General features: G+C 43.6%; 1 protein-coding gene across 1 annotated transcript in view; it reads left to right on the top strand.

Annotated features, from left to right (window-relative positions):
- The window catches only part of Stx18 (syntaxin 18), a 90,089-nt gene that overhangs the window by 38,917 nt on the left and 30,907 nt on the right, over positions 1 to 20,265 (top strand). The window contains exon 2 of the mRNA XM_032916952.1: positions 12,905 to 12,972. Coding sequence (XP_032772843.1) covers positions 12,905 to 12,972 — 68 coding nt within the window. The remainder of the gene's footprint in view (positions 1 to 12,904; positions 12,973 to 20,265) is intronic.

Here is a 20,265-nt window from a genome sequence, read left to right as displayed (position 1 = left end):
TTGTGAGAGTCATGTGACACCCTTAGAGAAAATAATGTCCCTGCACCATTCCCAAGTTGCACTGTACTTAGCTTGTGCCAGGTACTTTACTAGTTCCTTTACATCTCACCCTCTGTGAAGTACATGCTGATATTGTTCCATTATACAAATGAGGAAACTGAGGCAAAGTAGGATAAGTTTTTGGGAATACCCACATATTTCATGAGTAGAGGCACCATCTTAGATGCAGAATCTGGCCCCCAAACTATTTCTCATCCTCGTTCTTGTGCTGCCTTGGTTCTCAGCTCTGGTGCAGCCATTGCCCAGGAGTTTGTGGATACCAGACATCTTCCTTCTCCTGTTTCAAGGTCAGTGGTCACTGCCTTCGTAAGCATACAGACCCTACTGTCTGCATGAGAGGAAGAAATAAAGACACACTACGGTAAAAGCCAAGGAATCCCTCCTATTCTTGTGTCCCATGGAAATGGGGGTATTGGCTCTTTGCTGCCTCAATGCCTGTAAGAGGTAGGGCTGGGCAAATTGATTGGTGACAGCCCTGCTGCCACAACACTGGCACTGAGCTGTACTGAACTTATACTGGAAACTAGAATGTATATTATCCTTAGACATGATTTCTAGATAGTTAGAAGCGCTATTCTTATCAACACTTTATAATAGATTTTTTACATTACTACCATTTGTAACTATTACAGTTTGAGTGGGAAGTGAAATCTCATTGACACACAGTGAGAAGTGGACAGGAGGAAGCAGCCTTTCCGAGAACCTCACTGCTGTCTCCCCAGTCCAGTTAAAAAGGTCCTTTCTTTTTTTACTACCACTGAGGATTAACTTTAGCACAGCAGAGGTAAACACGCTGTGGCGTTGGCTGAATCCCAGGGGGACTGCCTGCTTTTAGTATTTAAAATGCCTCAGGGTATTCCGTCTCTTGTCGTACAGACCAATTCATTAGAGACACATAGTAGACTTTCTTAATCTTTGTTAAAGTTTCCCCTTGCAGGATGTGAAGTGGAGTGAGAAGCAAATACACTCTGCCCGCAGCGAGGCTGCTTATAGAACGAATGAGTGTTAAGCTCTCTTAGTTCACGACTTAAATAAAGAAGCATCTTTCTGGCTTCATTTTGGTGATGGAAAAGCTCAACGACTTGTAGCCTGTAGTTCTGCTGTTTACACTCTACTGTGTGGCCACATCCCATATTTAATGTCTAATTTATGACACGATCAGCAATATCTTTGTTTCCAAATGGCAAGTTTAAAAGTAGTAATGAGAATCAGAATGTGGCTGACTTTTCAAAATTATGCATCATACAGAGAAAAACTTGAAAGTACAAATTTTAAATCTCATAAAAGCTAATCAAATTTAGTAGTATACGTACTCCCTCTGCATCTGAATTTCATAAGCCCTAGGATTGCTGACTGCCTGAGGAGTCTGTGTCCCACCCTCAAGCATACATTCCTTCGCCCACTCGCCCACTAGGGAAGAGACTTCCAGAGGAGCCTGGAGATTGCCCCAGCCATCCCCTGGCTTCCCAGTCAATGACCAGCTTGTCTTACTCTCAGGTGACCGAAGAGTCCACAGCATTTCTCATTGTCCTATGTGTGAAATAGAAATGGCAGAGTGAAAGTTGACTGGTGACACAGCTTTGTGTTAAGAAAAAGTGAATGGTGTTTTCCCAAGAGAAACAAAGTGACTTCCGCCAGGAGGGATTCCCTCCCCTTCACCCCCATACTGTCAGTGCTGAGTTAGGGTTGAGTTACTTCTTACTTTCCATGTTCCTGCTGTCTTACTCGAAAGAGCTTTTTGGACGTTAGTGTTTCACTTTCTCTTCTGTAGCCATGGTCCCGTCCTGGTCCCTGGCAGAGCCTTCCAACACAGTTTGACTCATGGTGCACACAAGTTCAAGAGTTAATGAAATGTGTTTGATTAATTTATTACAGAGCGCTGCCTCAAGTTAAAACAGTTTTGCTCTGTGGAAAATTCTTTCTGTTCAAAAGAAGGTCCTTATTTCTAAGAGCAGAGCTCTGATTTTAATTAAATAAAGAGCATTTTCTGCAATTTTTTTTCTAAAAGCTTAAGACTAATTTCTATGGTTACTAGGGATATAAATCTCTAGATTGCTTTAAAACAAAGATTTGTGTTCAGGAGAGAGTTGACAGCTCCCTTTAAGAGAAGCTATTACTTAATTTTACTTTCCTAAGTTTAAACACATAAAAATATTTGTAATGATACCCCAAAGGCATCATAAAAATGTAAAATAATTGTACTCTAAAATATCTAAAATTACAGGAAATAGACCTCATTTTAAAAAATGAACTAGGATTCATGACTAGGGAACTAGGGTGTGACACACTTCAAAACCAGTCTTTTGTTAGAAGGCTTTTTTTAATTATTAAAAAACATTTTGTTAATTGTACAGACTTTAAAATATGTCAGTTCAGTTAGGAAATAATTTTGTTACTTTTAATTTTTTCTACTGTGTGGATGCCTTCAGTCTCCTGCGAAAGAAGTCATCCGTGTGTAGAATTATGTGGGAGCTCTGGGTTTGTGTCTGTGACTCCGTATTAGCCTATTCTAAGTATCGTTCACAAAGGCCCATGCTATGGGCACCAACACTGCTGGCGCATTACTCTTCCAAGGCGTTCTTTCTCTTTCAGTGCTTAGTGGGAGCTAATAAACGGTTCAGCTTAGAGGTGTGTTCTATTTTAATAAGCACTCTATGAAATATTTGGTAGAAAGACTGCAAAAACATTTTCCACTTTTTAATAAATAAAGCTAATCTTTCCCTTCTTTCCCATGTGATGTTGTGGTTTTTCTTTTGCTGTTTTTGTTTACCAAAATGTTAGCTGGGCCATATATAATAAAACACCCCCATTTCATTAAGAAAGCAACATATGTCTTACACAGTGTTTATGCTAAAGACTAGATGTTCTGTGCAAGACGATCCTGGGCCAGGAATGCTTTGCATTAGCTTCCATTTATATTTTCACAGCAGAATGGGGGAAGGAAATGCCGGACCCTCTTTTTTTCTTTTTTCTTTTTTAAAGAGACAAGAAAATGCAGTTGAGTGTGGGTATTGAAATGCCGTGAGCTGCATATTTGAGCCGACGTAAACATTGATCTTTGCAAATGCACAGGAATCAGCTTTTATCTTTCAAGCAAAGCATTTCCCATAGTTTTTGTGGGTTTTTATTTAAGTTGGGAAAACTTTGGAAGTTTGTGTGAAAGTCTAAATAAATTTAGGGAAGTCGTGATTAGAGTTTGATAGTAAACACTGAGCAGCAAACTGGGAAAGTCTATTAAAGTCAGATGCAGCTTAAATAACGTTTGCCCAAAACTTACTCTCAATAGGAGAGGGACAGTGACTTATGCGGGCTTGGAACAAAGGCTTGGCCGTGATTCAGAATCAAAGCTGAATGTGAATTTTCTACACGAGGTTTCTAGTGTTTTAAAGAGCCTTAATGATTGTTACAGGTTCTCACAATGCCCTTTCCTAATCGTAATAACTACAGAAGTCACTTGTATATCCATACCTGTGTGTTCCAGTTTAAAAGCTAAGCAGTTTCCAATAAAATTTAACATTTTTTCCCAAAATAAATCTATGTGGAGATTTACAATTCTGCAATGAGGGAAAAAAGTAAATTTGTTTTGTTTAGTTATTGAAATGTATGAAAATACAGATATATAGGTAGAGATAAAAATAAAATTGAAAACTTCAAATTTGTTTCAAATTCCAAATTTGTTGAAAGCTTGACCTGGAAGCTAGTCGGTGCTTCTGTCCCTTGCTTGTGCTCTCAGGCTGGGGAAGCGGCTGCATTTCCCCAGGGTAATTCCAAAGGGTAGGATGCTGCAGCTGGCCAGTTGTTACACAGGGCTTGGAATGGTGATCAGGCTAACATCTGATCAGAACTGGCCGAGGGTCTCATAAACCGTTGACTCTTCTTTCTCCTAAACAAGACCGTGTGATCCTTAAAGTGTGTATGCTTATTGTCGGGGGTACTTGGTGTGACATTTTGAGAAGTTTTATTGCTAACAAATTGAGACATGATTTTAAAGTGAGATTCTTTGTTAAGAATAGAAATGTTTATATTTGTATTTTTTAAACATCTTAGTCATCTGAAAAAATTGTTCAAGAAAGTACAAACTTGTCTTTACTCGGTTTACTGTGAAAGCTTTCGCACATGAGTTTTAAATATAAAATTTAAGTAGAGACTTTAAAATATTTTGTGTCCCAGTAAAATCATTTTTGAAAGTATGAAATTTGAGTCTCCTAGTTAAGGTATAGTATATGTCTTTATTTTCCTAGCTGTTCTACTCCACCCTAGAATGCTATGTCAGGAGCCAAGTATTCTATCCTATTTGAACATTTAAGTAAACTCGTTTTTATCAGGCAAGTCTTCACTTTGTAACATTTAACAATTGTCAACTTGCTGTAGTTACTTAAGTTCTAGAAACCAAGGGTTTGTTTTTGTTTTTGTTTTTTTGTTTTTTTACATTTCCACTTTTTCAAAGAAAATATATTAGAATGCTTTGTAACTTATCCCTTGAACAGTCTTTCTGCAGTGTGTGTGAGAGAGAGACCATAATGAGGGAAAGGAATCTATTTTTTTGAGGACAGAGAATGATTAGGCAAGGCCCTGGATTTTCTTGGAATGCGGCATCGGTGCTGTTGGCAGAGGCCAGCATACTCGGCATTTCATTCCCATTCACTCAGCTGAATGAGGATGGTGGAGCCGGGCCGTGGATCTTGTTACCAAACCCTCTCTCCAGAGCTTCCCGGGAGAGAGTGCTTGCTCCATCCTTTGCTTGCATTTTGCTAAAGAAATAGGCTAGTGCAGAGCAGAGCTCTTCTGTTATCAGAGCAGGGGTTCTGTTGAGTGTGAGTGATTGTCATCTATCAGGCAGCAGAGACAGTGCATGCCTGTCCTCCCTCTCCACTGCTCACAGTTGCTTTTGCTGGTCCCTTGCTGATGTGAAGCAGAAACTGAACAAGGTAACAGTTTTGATGGTGAGATTAGAGGTAGCCAGGCAGACTGTCTCCTGGCTTTTAGAGACCCTCATAAGCTCAGGCCACCCCCTCCCCTTGTTTAGATATTATTTGCTCTTTTGAGTTTCGGATTACAGGAGCAATTGATCTGCATGACCTATCTTGAGAACTTTAACTCTGCAGTGGAAACTTAAACCAAATGTGTATCCTCAAGAGACAAATCATCTTAGGACTAGGCTGCTGTCACTTTGATGTACTGTGCTGCTTGCAGGGGACCCATGCGGTAGAGAGCGCCACCTAGTGAATACAACTTGTAATTGCTACTATGGGTGATGAAAGGCTAGATAATTGGTCTAATGCTTGCTTGTTCTTGGCTCAGAAAGAAATTTTTATGTTTTTATGTTGTTCCTAAAAAATAAATTTAACCTGTGGCAAGGATTCTAAGAGAATGAGATGGAGAGCATTTGAATCTATCTGTGGTTACCCACTTGAATTTTACTTTGTTTGCTGTTGCCAACTTCACACACAGTTCCTCCCTTACTGTTGTGATCCATGTTTGTAGTGTGCGTGAGTTCATGCATGTGTGTGTGTGTGTGTGTGTGTGTGTGTGTGCACGTGCGTGCATTTTGTGTAGCAGTGTTTAGTAGTCTTCAAGGACTTCATGGGTAGGTAAACCCATTTTGTTGCTGCAGATTCCATTTGTCCTGAGGATGAGTATGAACTATTGAGCACAGTTGGCTCTGGGGTCATATGCCTCTGCTGTATGCTAATATGTTTACAGCAACTATGAAAAAGTGCTATTTTAGAAATCTGTGTATACATTGTAACTTCCAGTAAACTATTTAATCCTTATTTTTTAATGACGAGTTCTTGATAAAATAGCTCTATCTCTCTCTCTCTTTTTTTAAGATTTATTTATTTCATGTCTATGAGTAACTGTCGCTGTCTTCAGACACGCCAGAAGAGGGTATCAGATCCCATTACAGATGGATGTTAGCCACCACGTGGTTGCTGGCAATTGAACTCAGGACCTATGGAATAGCATTCAGTGCTCTAAACCGCTGAGCCATCCCTCCAGCCCAATCAATAGCTCTCTCTTTGATTTGCTGAATGATTATGGACATTTGTTGAGCTGGGAACTGTGCTGGGCCTTCAGAATCAAAGCGAACAAGACACTGTTCTGAGCTTTTTAATCCTTAACCACAGAAGGGAGTGGACACCATGTAGGACACTCTATAAAGGATAGCAAATGCTTATCTGCTAAATATTTTCTGCTATGGATGGAAAAAAAAATCTTTAGCAACTGTTTTTGAAGAAGCCAGTAAATAAAACCAAAGCATGATTTTCATGATCTTGGTGCAGAGCAGTAGTAGAAGGTGGCATAACAGCTTCTTTCTGCCTTGTCTTTTGGGTGTAAGTTTATTCCACAGAGTCCAAGTTTGGAAGTACATGGCAAAGAATTCAAAACAATAACACATGCATTCTGGGGTTGATTCTAGAGTTTGGATCCTGGCTTTCTATTCGTTAGTTGTGTGACCTTGACAGGCTTCTTCATTTGGGCCGAGTAGTAAATTTGGTCATCAGTGCAGGGTCTCTTTCACAAGAGCAGGGCAACTAATGATTATGCATGGAGGTCAGTATGAGCGATGGGCCCCAGGAAGGTATGTGGGGAGTCAGGAGGGGATGTGGTAGAAAGAAAGAGACTTGAGAGCAGAGGAAAGATTCTGAATAGATTGTACTGGGCAGGACAGGCTGGCTGGTGGATGCAGCCCATAGAAACTTGCTTGGAAGGAGACTGTTGTCTACTTGCTATGGAGGACCTTGAACTATGGGCCATGGGGTTAGAGAACCCCTACCCCTCTCATTGGTTTGGTTTCTCAGGACCTCATCCAGGAAGAGTATCTTACCTCACCGCCTGCCACACTAACATGGAGTGTCCATGACTGCCCTTAGCATGATTCCCAAGGCTACTAACCATGGCCTCTGATCCATACCTGAAGGAACTAGTCTGTGCCTTTAGTTAGAAAACCTAAGCTGCTCTGGGGCTCATGTCATTGTAGTTGTGTGTTCTGTTCATCTTATACTCTGTTTTGTAGAATTACAAGAGGCCATCATTCTCATTGAACTCCTGCATTCCGCCCAACCGACAGACCAAACCAAAATGGAGTCATTCATGCTAAATACTGCTGAACCAAACAAGTGTTTGGTTTTTTTTGGATGCAGGAGATCCTAGTTTATCTGAGTTAGTGTGACAAGGTGACTCCACCAAGAGGCTCACTGTTGGCTGATCCGGATCTATAGCTTGGGCTGTCTTGCAAAAGCCTTGCTAAATGTCTTGTTGGAATAGAGGCCAGCTCTTCATGAGTGGCAGGCTAAACCAGTGTAATCAGGGGCATGCACATGTGTTTTGTGCGTCTGCGTATGCCTTTTTCCTTTTCCCAGTCCTGGGCACTGAACCCAGGGTCTTATACTTGTGAGGCAGGTGCTTTACTGAGCTAAATCACTGCCCCGGTCTCTCGAGTGCCAGGGTCATAGGTGCGTGCAGCCATGCTGAGCCTCCAAGTTCTTTGTTGATTTCTTTTTGTTAAAATATAATTACAACATTGATGCTTTTTAATTATAATTGTTTCAATGGCAAAATGATCAGAATTACAAATGACAAGAGGCCAGAAAAATGCATGAATATAATGAAGACAGAATCATCAGCAGCACTCTTGGGAAAGTCATCCTAGCTGATATAAAGCCAGCCTGACTCAATGACTCAGGGGCGAGTGTTCCTGCCAACACAAGGTTTCCAGTCTATTCTGAACATCACAGTGATTTGTGAGGCTTCTGACCTATATATTTAATGTAATAAATGTGGCCAGAGTCCACATATGTTACTTCAGGTAAATAATTTAGGAGAGTTCTGAGAATATTTAGCCGAGAGAAAGGGAAGCTGCTGTTTGTTGGGAAAACAATACCCCATTTGTTTTCCAGCCCTGAGCATCGAGCAAGGGACCTAATAGATGCTGGGTAAGCATCTGCCGCCTCGCTGTGCTCCAGCTCACTGAACTGGATTCAGAGGAGACATTTTTTTTCCCTACTGTTTGAAGTGGAATAACTTCCCAAGAGGAAGTGGACTCCCTGTGTGCTGTCCTTCACAATTAGGTGTCTCCCGGAGCTTTCTAGGCCTGGGAATCCAGGCAGGGGCAGTCAGTTTCTTCTTTATGCTTTGGTACTATGCAGCTTCTGTTAAGCAATAGAAGGTCTAGCAAAGTAGCAGCGCCTGAGCTTCGGAGGACCCAGAGTGCACTGACTATCCCCAGAGAGATGCAGTATGGGATGCTTGGAGAATGGGGGTGCAAGTGCTCTGTTCATTTAGCGTTAGGAAGAAGTTGGGCCCTGAAAGGGTGTGTGTGTGTGTGTGTGTGTGTGTGTGTGTGTGTGTGTGTGTGTGTGTGTGTGTGTGTGTGTGTGTGTGTAAGTAGTCTGGGTCCTCCGAAGCTCAGGTGTTTGCTTTATGGCAGGTGCTGCTTCAGATCGGTTCAGTTGGTGCTGTGTGGGGGCTGCTTAGCCTCCGCTGACAGCAGTGAGTTCTTCTGTTTTGCATTCACACTAAGAACACAGCATGTTTGTTTTCTAAGGCTGTGTGATTTGTTTTGGGGCTAGGAGCTTAGTAATGTTAAGGAAGCAATACTTTTCAGGTTGTTAAGTCAGCACTAGTTCCGGGAACTCTAGGTCACTGTGCTTTCCCACAGAACACACTACTACTCATCTTTGTTCAGTGTTCAGCCAGCCCTACTGTCTGCCATTCAAGACTTTGGAAAGTTACATTACAAGGGTGAAACTAGAAAAGTAATCTCTGATATACATGGTTTCTGTCTGTTTAGTAGAAGATGCATTGAATTCTGGGAGCTTTTCTGTAGTTAGAACAAACTGGTTCTCAGAGTTCAGAACAGAGCTTCCAGACTGACAGAGCACCTTACATGCACAACTGATGAGGATCAGATTCAGTCAGCTGACCTCAAGAAGACTTTCACAGACACAGGGAGAAGAATCCCAGTGCCACAGGTAAAGCCCCTGTGGTCCCAGTAACTATGAATAGTCAGTGATGGGAAAGACAAGGGTATGAACAGGAGCCTGCTGAGTCAGGCACTGAGGTATGGAAGGGGCAGCTCCTACGGTAGATACTTAGCAGGGTGAGTAGGCAGAACTCACAGGTATGGTTTATTGGTGGGCATGATGGCGGCCTGTGGTTTTCTGACTTGGGACTTGAGAGAGAGGGAGTGAGGGAGGTTATCAAGTCTTTATGGTGATGGACAACTGTGAGTGAGCCATGAGCCGAAGTAGAGTGGAGTGGTTGGTTGCTCTAGTGTCCTTCCAGGACATGCTTCCTTTGATGCACCAGTGAAGTATCCAGAAGACAACTGGAACGCAGAGAGAGGTTTTATGGACTTGTAAATAAAGTTGTGATTAGAATGAGTATACCCAAAACGGAAAGGGTCCAGCCAAGAGCTGACCTCTATAAGCAGATTCTACAGCCTTGTGCAAGCAGAGGATAGCCCTCAGTGGTAGCCATGCTGTGAAAGCACAGAGACTGGGGAGGGGCTCTACTGGGAGGACTATAAAGGAACCACCCAGAAGCCTCCAGTGGTTTTCAACCTTCTTAATTGTGTGACCCTTTAATACAATTCCTCATGTTGTGGTAACCCCCAGCCATAAAATGTTTTCATTTCAACTTTATAACTCTAATTTTGCTACTGTTATGAATTGTAATATAAATATCTGATAGGAAGGATATCTGATATGTGACCCCTATTGAAAAGGTTGTTTGACCCCTCCCCCCAAAGGGGTTGCAAGTCACAGGTTGAGAACTGCTGCTCTAGGGACTGCCACCCCTTCAGACTCTGCCTTCAGTGAGGGCCATCATTTTGTACTAGGAGAAAATGGAAGGAGCTAGGCCAAGACCATAATACTTGTTTACTTAATAATTGTTGGAAGAAAAAACCTGTTATAGACAACTGAGCCAGCTGTCAGAGCACAGTGGATGGGCAGGGCTGAGCCAGACTCTCTGTAGGTGACTTGTTTAGTGCTGGAAGCGTCTTTCCTAGGACCTACTCTCCCAAGGTGACTTCAGCAGGGCTCATGCTTTCCGGAGGCGTGACAGTTTGTGACTTCTCAGGCATTTAGTGATTGCTGGCGATTTCCTTTTCAGTTAGGACCGAAGTTAGTAGCTCCCAGGTTAAACTGGGACCCAGTCCTCGTGAAAACTCACTCTAGCTTATCAGAGCCTGTCAAGCTCTCACACCGCCACACCAACCCTGCTGGCCATGCTGCACAGTAACTGACACAGCTAGTTGTGCTCACTGATTGAATGACAAATAAATAAATAATGCTTTTGTGTTAAGGGAACATTTTACAATATGCCAGGGGAAACTACTGGAGTCTCTTTAATCTTGAACAATGCTTGCTTCTTTCAGAGGCAAATTATGCAGGTCGGTACTTAGTGTTCTGAACTCCATTAAGTCTTTGTTGGTAGTATTGTGTGTGCCTGTAGAACAGAGTTCTTACTGTCTTGGGCAGGGGAGAAAGCTACAAGTCAGACCACTGCTGCAATCAGAAAAAGACACCAACTACTGCTCTGAACTGCCAGCAGCAGTAGAGTGGCCATCTGAGGAGTACCACTATTTTGCATAGGGCTTTTCTTTTTGTTTGTCTTGCTTTGGGTAATTTGCAAAGCACCCACAGAGGAGCGGAGAGCCAAGCTGTTCAGTAGGTGACACATAAACAAAGCTGGGGCTGCCCCCCACAACGTGTCCACTCTGCCCAGTGCCATATTATAAAAACTTTCCAAACTCATCCAGAGTACACATGTAGGTGTAAAACAATGTCCTTTAAGTTTCAGCCAGAGCATAAAAGTAAGTTGAAGGAATCCTTTGATCCCAAACTAAAAGAAAGAACTAGAAAAGTTTAAAAGCCCTTGGGGGTAAATGTTCTTTTGAATGAACGCCTGGTATTGCTGCTGCTTTAAGGCTCATGCTGCCATCTAGTGGACAGAGAAAAAGTGTTCAGCTGATTCACTGAATTAGAATTTTCGTACTTGCTATTCTTTTTTTTTTTTTTAAGATTTATTTATTTATTTTATGTATATGAACACACCGAGCTGTCCTCAGACACACCAGAAGAGGGCATCAAAACCAATTACAGATGGCTATGAGCCACCTGGGAATTGAACTCAGGACCTCTGGAAGAGCAGTCAGTGCTCTTAACCGCTGAGCCATTTCTCCAGCCCACGTACTTGCTATTCTTGAGTAGAAAAAAAAACCCAACTCGATGTGAAGGATTAAATTAAAGAGCTGGGAGTGGTGATCATACCTTTAATCCTTCATTTTGGGAGGAAAGACAAGCATATTCTTGGGTGAGGCCATTCTGGTCCACAGTGCATATCACACAGGCCAATCAGAAGAGCCGCTTTACCAAATCGTACATGTTTTGTGATAGATCATACTTGTGCAGCTTATAATTTTTCACCTAACAGACTTAACAGTTAGATTTCATGATGCAGCTTGGATAAGATGAGAACATGAGAAAGCAGCTGTGGTAACTGGAATGGTGCGCAGTATGACTTGGGCCTGATCTTGAGCCTGAGATCTGTGTACTGAGTATGTGACCCAAGATGTGTTACTTTTCCTGTACGAGCTTCATGTCCCCAACTGGTTATGGGAACAGTGGTGATCAGTGCAAATGGCAGGACCCTTAGAACAAGAAAGAGAATGTGTTTGAAAGTGGGTGCCACTGCTCAGTGTTGGACAGACTCCATCAGTGTTTGTTAAACAAGTTAACATTCTAATCATACTTGAGTTTTTCTTTGTGCGTTTAAATGCCCTAGAGCACCTTTCTGGCCTGCATTTGTAGTACTAGTCAGGACCCTGTGGGAAGCTGGACTAACCTTTCCACACATCTCCACACAGACGTGATATGCTGTCAGGGAGAATGCTGGTCGTCTTCAGTGCTTCCTGTGCACAGAAATGTGAGGAACACTGTGCAGGCCTCCTGGGCAGCTCATGATAAGTCTGAAGAGAGAAGTGTGTGTACACAAGCTACATCAGCATTTATCAGCGTGCCACATGGGAGGTGTGCAGAGCAAAGTGAAAATCCTCCTGAGGTGGCCTTTCCAGAAAACCTTATAGAGAAGTGAAAGTTCAGCAGATCTGTCAGCAGGAGCACAAGACAAGAGGTCTGAGTGAGCAGTAGTCACAGGACACAAGCAGGCCAGTCATTCTCTTCCTCCCAGGACACTTGTCCCAAAGGGCTGTGGCCTGAGTTTGAATCACAGACATATATAGGTACTCTAAAACATGGTTTGCTTTGGTTTCTGGTACTGTCGATAGAACTAGGGCCTAGAGGATGATGAGCCTAGGACTTACCTAGGCTACACCAGCAGTTCCAGTGTAGGCCTTTTTTAAAACTTGAATTCAGCCATCTCAAAGTAACCCCTCAAGATAACCCCTTGCTCCCTGCTCCTCTGTGGGAGCACCTATGAAGAGGATAGGGATCCATTTGGTTTATATCACTGTCCAAATGATCTCTAACTGTGCTGCTCCCAGAAGCCCTGATTATATGTGTACAGCTTCAGCCTCGGGGTCCATCCCCCATAACACCTGAGAGAAGAAACCATTGTCTGAATACATTGTGATGGCTCATGCCTGTCGTCCCGGTGCTCCATATGGAGACAGGAGGACCACAAGCACAGGGCTGTCCTGAGCTACATAGAAAGACCTTGTTTTATCACACACCCCTCTCAGCAAAATTAGAAGCAAAGTTTCTGAGTTTCAAGCTTCAGAAATTCTTTGAAGCTGTGCTGTATCTACTGTTGAAAATAGTGCCCTCGCTCGTGTCCGCCTGTCTATATAAAGTGTTTGGCATCTTTTCAATTGTAGATTTCTCATATTGGGAAGCTGAGAGATTTTCTCCTGGAACACAGGAAGGAGTACATTAATGCCTACAGGTAAGCGAGTTCTTATTTCTATGACTTTATGTCTACATTGCTTTCTGTTGAACAGTCTGTTCCTCTTTTGTCCTCATTTTTTACTAACTCAGACTTGTAATGGGAAAGGTCAGTGTCCCAGTTTGCTTTCTGTTGCTGTGATAACACCATGCCAAAAGCAACTTGGGAAGGAGCAGGTTAATTTCATCTTATACTTCCATATCAAGGTCTATGATTAAGGGAAGTCAGGACAGGACCCTAAGCAGGATCCTGGAGGCAGGAAATGATGCATAGGCTAGAGGAACACAGGCTACTGGCTTGCTTCTGTCCATCCTACTTTCTTATACACCCTGGGTACCACCAGGAAAGATACCACACCAGTCATCAGTGAAGAAAATGTCCTACAGCCTTGCCTCAGACAGTCTGATGGTGGCATCTTCTCAGTTTTCTTCCCAAGTGACTCCAATTTCTGTCACATTGATAAACCCTCAGTAGCATTTCAACCAGGCACTGGGAGGATATCCGCAGAGTGAAGCAGGACACCATGGCAGGTTTGTCCCAACACACTAGTCACATGGCACCAGAATGTTTTCTAGTCTGTGTGTCTGGGTCTTCTGCTTTGGAGCATTCTTGTGAACCTGTTTCCAGCATCCCTGTGTCTTACTGGGTCATGCTTTTTGTTTTTTTGGCCAGTTCTCTTTCTGATGACAGTCTCCTTCTTTTGACACTTAGAGACAGAAACCTGGCTTGGCCGTTGTTTTTATTGCACATCTCATGAGTGCTTTACTCAGCCCCTTATATGCTGTGGTTGCATTCCTCCTGGTGGTGATGTTTCTAGTAGCCATGTGCTTACGTCACCATCTGAGTGGATCCGCCATGAAGATGCACTGCACTGGTACTGGCTCACCTTCCCCTCTTAAATCAAGCCTCCTAGATCCCTTTCGCCATAGTGCTCCAGCCTTGCCAGCCTTCCTGGAAGGCTCCAGGCTCCTCCTAGCTGCAGGGCATGGCTAGATGAAGTGCTTCCTGTTTCCACAGGTCCCCCTTTCAGCTTTGCCCCTCAACTTTTATACCATATAGTATATGGAGAGCAGAGAAGAGTCCAAACATGCTGAGGCCTTAAACTGTGTTTTCTCATATGCCCCGCCCCAGACAGATCTCTCCTATTAGTGTTTATGTCTCCATCATGAACCTTTATAACCTGAATCACAGTATGTAATTATTTAATCAATTAATAGGTTTTTGTCACTTTGTAAATTATATGAGGTCAGAGACCGTATAGACCTCATTTATATTTCTATAATGCTTCAGCTGTATGTTGCACTTAATCATCATTTCTCAAATAATACATGAGTATCCCTCATAGCCCTGAGGCCCATGACTAGCCACCCCTTCACATTGATGGGGTTTTGGCAACATCTTAAGAGATTTTGTTGCAACAGTGGGAGGAGTGCTACTGGCACCTGGCAGGTATGGGACAAAGGCATGCCAAGCATCCAGCAGTGCACAACATAGCTTTCTGCAGCCAAAGGGCAGCTAGCATTGACCCAGAAGGGGGTGCCTCAGCCTGACTGCTGACTCTCCACACATACGAGGATCTGTGAACACCTGCCCACGGTCTTCCTGCAATTCTAGATGCTTAGAGCACATCAGGGAGTAAGGTAGAAATCTGTCTCTTCCTTATAAAGCCTGCATGCTAGACGATTGGCAAAGACTTTCTGGTGACAGGCGAAGGCAGAGTGAGCCATGGGGTGGTTGTGCTGGGACATTTCCAGTTTTTTATGTAGGACAGGCCCCTTGAGGCATCCTCCTAGTACATTCCTCTGAAGCTTGAACTCTCTGGCAAGATCATGTCCATCCTGCCTTGCCTCATTGTCCCTCCTTTCCATCACTGCAGAGAACTTGACAGTCCCACTTGTGCCCTGTGTCCCTGTCCCCAATGCTTCTGAAATGCAGCTGCACACAAGGGTCCCATTGTTTTTGATGGTTTGACTCTCTCCTTCCCTTCCACTCACATACTTACCTGCTTCCTCCCTCAGCCACTGCTTCATGTCACTGCCAAACATCAGAGTCTGCCAACTTTGGAAAGGGGGTTAGCACCTCAGGCTTTGTGGGCCATGTGTACCTTCTGTCACATGTATTATTTGTGTGTTTGATTTATTACCTTTGAAACACAGAAAGCATTCTTAGCTTCCAGATCGCAGGAACCTGGACCTGAGGGCTGGGTTTGGCTGCAGTTTGCTAAGCACTGGTGCATGCCCATCATCCTCACCATGTACTGTGCTGGAATCCGCCAAGAAGAGCTCCATTGCCTGCCTTCTCTGTTCTCTCAGGCTTATTCACTGACTTGCTCATCATCAACTCCAGTGGCTTCTTTCAATTATGTGTAAATGGAGTGACACAGAGCACACCTTCTAGTACACAAAACGCTCACTTATTCTATTATTTCTTTTTTTATATTCTATTATGCTGAATTTCATAATTTGGTTATCCATTTGCATAAGAACCAGATGCTTTCAGGATGCACCAGTGACTGAGCACCTTCTGAAGTTCTCGTAAACACAAATGTTCATAAACAGCTAGGAGAGGGATGTCCAAGTCCTTCACATGACAGATGTGTGTTTAGCCTTAAAACAAACTCCCAAGCCAAGGCCTAATGGCTCAATGGGCAGTACTTCTGACTGTGGATTGGAATGTCAACTATTCAAAGTCAACTATGAAGCAGTTTTGCAAGGCAATTTCACACAGTCTGCCACAACAGAGTAGAGGTGCCAGTGCTCCACAAGCCACACCAGCATCTGGTATGGACCGTCTTTCGTTATAACCATTATTAGTATGAAATAGCATCTCATTGTACTTTATTATTTATTTGTTTATTTGTTTGTTTGTTATGTATACTTTATACAGCTTTCTGCCTGACTGTATGCCTGCAGGCCAGAAGAGGGCACCAGATCCCATTACACATGGTTGTGAGCCACCATGTGGTTGCTGGGAATTGAACTCTGGACCTCTGGAAGAGCAGACACTGGTTTTAACTTCTGAGCCATCTCTCCAGCTCATTGCACTTTAAATTAGCTCCTAGAATGTCTTACGCCCTTGACTTCATTACAGTGGGGTTGTCCCTGGTTGTCTAAAGGGCACTGGATCCCACATCATAGAGGTGTTCAAGACCCAGAATGGCAGTGTGTGCTTACTGGAATCGTCTTAAATGGCTGATGATACCCAGCATAGGGTCAATGCTCTTAAGATACTTCCTGCTGTAGCATATGGGAGGACAGAGAAGAACCCATGCACTGTCAGTGAGGACGCAGTCCTCTTGCTCTGAAGTTCTGTGGAACCTCCTGTTAGAATGCACTGCAAATGCATAGGACTATCTTTTCACTTCCTCTGACTATGGCAGTGTTTGCTGCCTTATCCTTAACTTGCACCATAGAACTTTGCGTGTTTTTTGCCTCTTTTGTCTTATTTGTCTCTACTTTGCATTTGGAAAGTACCATAAATATTGTGTTAGTCTAATTTTCATCCGTGGGGCAAATACCTGAGAAAGCAACTTAAACATAGAGATGATTTGTTTTATTTCCTGATTCCAGGTTTCAGGTCAAAGTCAGTTTGGTTTATTAGTGTAAGCCTGGTAAGGTAGAAAGTCATGACAGATAGCGTGGCAGGGCCAAGAACTGAGAGAAATGGGATAGCTTCCCTCTTCAAAGACATATCTACTGACATGCTCCCTCCACACAGGTACCACTTGTCAATAGCTCCTTGAAGCTGTTTGTGGACTGACTCATGACTCAGTACTATCAGCTGGGGACCAGGCCTCCAACAGAGGCCTTTGAGGGCCATTTCATAGTCAGTCCTCTGTCCCCACACACTCAACCCTTGTTTGTCCATCTGTGAGGTACGTGCCACTCCTAAGTACTATGTATATATTGAATTCCCTCTCCTCATTTTTACTGAGTGCTGTGCAAGGTCAAAGACAGACATTTTGCTCCTTGTCACACAGGCAGACAACACTGTAAATAGGCGGGGCACTACAGAATAAAAATAGAGCTCAGGGGTTTGGAAGACCCCGTCTCATAAGGAAACATGTCCTTGGAGAAGTGACATTTGAGCTGAGGTGTAAAGGAAAAGGAGTTACCTAGTGACCAAAAGAAGTGAAGGAATTGTGTGTGAGAGCCTGTACCAGCTGGCCCCTGGGGACAGTGACTTCCTACTGTGACAGAGTAGCAGTGCTGAGAGGAGCCTCCACTCAGTCTCGCCCCTTGGCCTAAGGCACTGTACCACCTGGACAGTGAAGTATGCGTTTGCCCAGAACGTCCAGAATGCTTCTGCCTGGAGTCTCAGACTCAGCACGCAGGAACACTGTGGTGTAGGCATTTGGACCTGCCCTGGCCGCAGTATGGTTCACTGTGGAACTCACTAAATCATCAGAATCTGGCCATGACATTATCATGAGCCTCTTTCTCAAGTGGTTGTCTGTCTATGTGAAACAAGTGTCTGTACTTCAGTCCTCTACTCAAAAAAAAGTCCTCTATGCAAAATGACAATAGTTTATATACATTCCTCAACAAAGAATATAAGCAGTCCCTAACACTTCTCTCAAATTTAACAAGCAATTTTATGCTTTTAAATGTTTTGGTGTTTCGAAATATCCTGAGACATCATCCTGATGCAAAGTACTGTTTTAAAGTCTGCTGCTAACTGGCTGGTGAACACTAGATGGCAGTGTAAATTTTATTTCTGAAGGTGTGCCTCTGTCTGTATCAGGTACTAATTCTACAGGTCACTCACAATTGAGTCTGCAGTTGAGATTTTATAGACCTTTCATACAGGCATGGTCATTCCTGAGGCCTTCCAGGCTTCTTAGATGTGCATGAGCCCTGTGATTATGCTGTCCTCTGATGGGATCCTGGATCACCTAGGAGATAAGCCTCTGGGTACTCGTGGGGAACTATCTGGATTAGGTTAACTGATGTGGAAAAATCGACCTCAGTTGTAGACAGGACCCCTTCCATGGGCCAGGATTGGGAACTGTTTGAAATAGAAGAGCTGAGTGCCAGCTTTCATTGCTCTCTGCTTCCTGATTGGATGTACCATGATTATCTGCTTCTGGCTTTTGTTCCCTTCCCTTCCCTTTCATAATGGAACCTTGAACTGAGACCTAAATTCTTATGTTGCTTCTGTCACAGCAACAGGAAAAGAACTGAAGACAGGTTCCCCACATAAAACATCACAGTACATGAAGAACAAGGATTCTTATATGCTCAGATTAAGCCGACTTTCCAGGAAAAGCTAAGACTATAAAGAGCATTGTGCTATGGCTGGACTATGTTGAATGTAACTGCAAACATGAGAAAATGTTGGCTGTTAAGCAAGATTTTGAATGAGTAAAAGATAAGAAGAGAAAGGGCAGAGAGGTCTAGTCTCAAGCCAATTTTGTTAGAAAGATAATAAAATCCTGAGGTTTCATTCGCATTAAGGTGTAAAGACTCCTTGTTAATACTCCCATGGCTTGGAGAACAATCAGACCAGGTGGATGATGAGTGCTATGGAAGGTAGTCTGGCTCTGGCCACCTCAGCAACTGTTGAGAGTCTGCAGAAGCCATCTTATCTCCAAACGTCAGTGTCTTACTTATGCTAGGTTGGGCCCTGCCCACTGCCTGTTTCTATACTGGCTGTTAGCTAAGGTCAGTTTTAAGTGTTTAAATGGTTGGAGATTAGATAAAAGAAGGTAACGTTTGCTACATTTGAAGTGATGTGAAATTCCAATTTCAGTCTGTTGGGAGAATGGTACCATTATAATGGAGTTTGAAGTTGATTGTGACAGAGGAAGAGACATAGCAAGTTTCCAGGGTTCCCAGAACTGCACAACTAACTGGAAACTCAGTTCAGCCCACCACAGCCCCTAGCCTGTCTCTTCCCAGCCACAGTGGTGGTGAATGCTGGGGCTGGTGACCAGGGTGACCTTGGGGACTGGGGCTTCAGCTTGCCAGCTGTTCGACAAGCACATCACTTGACCCCTTTGAGCAGCACATATGACAGTGTCTCTGAGGCTTCTCTACTCTTAACTGGCCCAGCATTTTATAGAAATTCAGTCTTTTCTGCTAGCCCTTGAACCCTAGTTCAACCTATCCTTGTCTGTTGCCTTTGAAATAGCAAGGGGCTTTGGGACCAGACACACTTCCGTCCACTTTGACTGGGTACCATTCAGTATGTACAACTCACTTTCTACGCTGCTTTTCTTTCTGATGTAATGTGGGCCACGGTCTGTGAGGATTGAATGAGGTCTGTGTGAATTCCCTTGGTGAGTGATGATTAAGTTAACTCCACGTCCAGTGATGCTCTGACCATCAAACAAAGCCTGGGTTGGGGTAAACTAGGCCAATGGGCAGGGCTTGAGACTGTAGGTGAGCTGGTTATGATAGTATGGTTCTAAGCTAGACTCAGTCAGGTTAGTGCCACTGATCAGCCATAGTCTCTGGCTCCCAGCTAGCCTGACCAGGTCCCTTTGCTGAGAGAGAGTGGAGTAAAGGAACCTCTGCTGCCTGGGCAGCCAGTCTAGGCATGAGGGTGAGCTGGGAATTGGAGCTCGGTACATGTGCAGTTCCTTTGGCTGGAGTACCCACTCATGAGGGATGGAGGAGGAGGGGAAAGCCAGTACACACAGAAGCGCCAGGACAGGGGAATAGGTGTCCCCATACTGTGTTGCCCATGAAGACGGGCAAGAGTCCCTCATCCGCTCCCACCGAGTTCTCCTTCCCTAAGGTTGTAAACTGTTGCCAGCCTTTCAGCTTTACAGTCCCCTCCCAGTACAACGTGCTGGCCTTGGCCTGCTTCTAGGAACATTTTATAAGCAGTGTAATCACAGAATTGAAAGAGTATGGGTTGAAATACTGCCTTCGGACCATGAGGCTTTGTTAGGTTGACATAATTAGGAAGCTATAATTTTTTCCAGAATGTAGAGCTCAGACTTTATTGACCCATTTAATTTTTTTAATAATGGCATTTTACTAGAGCAGAACAGCATGCAGCCTAGGCAGCCTCTGGCTGGATCTTAGAATGACCTTAATTAAAATAATTTCTCTACTCTGTACCTTTTCCATAATACCCTGGCAACAAAACAATGCCACTTGGGAAAACAACTTGGTTGGTTTCTGTTGTTGTTACTAAAAGACTGACAACACTGTCAGTTTCCAGTGTCCAAGGTCAAGTAGGCCTATATAGTGTATCTGAGGACTCCCTCCTCCCTGAGTAATCAGTATTCTCAGATTAGCCTTTAGAATCCACTCTCACTGAGCTGGGCTCCTTAACTGGGAC

The sequence above is a fragment of the Rattus rattus genome, chromosome 11, assembly GCF_011064425.1.
Source record: "Rattus rattus isolate New Zealand chromosome 11, Rrattus_CSIRO_v1, whole genome shotgun sequence".
NCBI lineage: Eukaryota > Metazoa > Chordata > Mammalia > Rodentia > Muridae > Rattus > Rattus rattus.
Note: the sequence above shows the minus strand (reverse complement) of the source record. Positions and strands in the feature narration are given on the sequence as shown.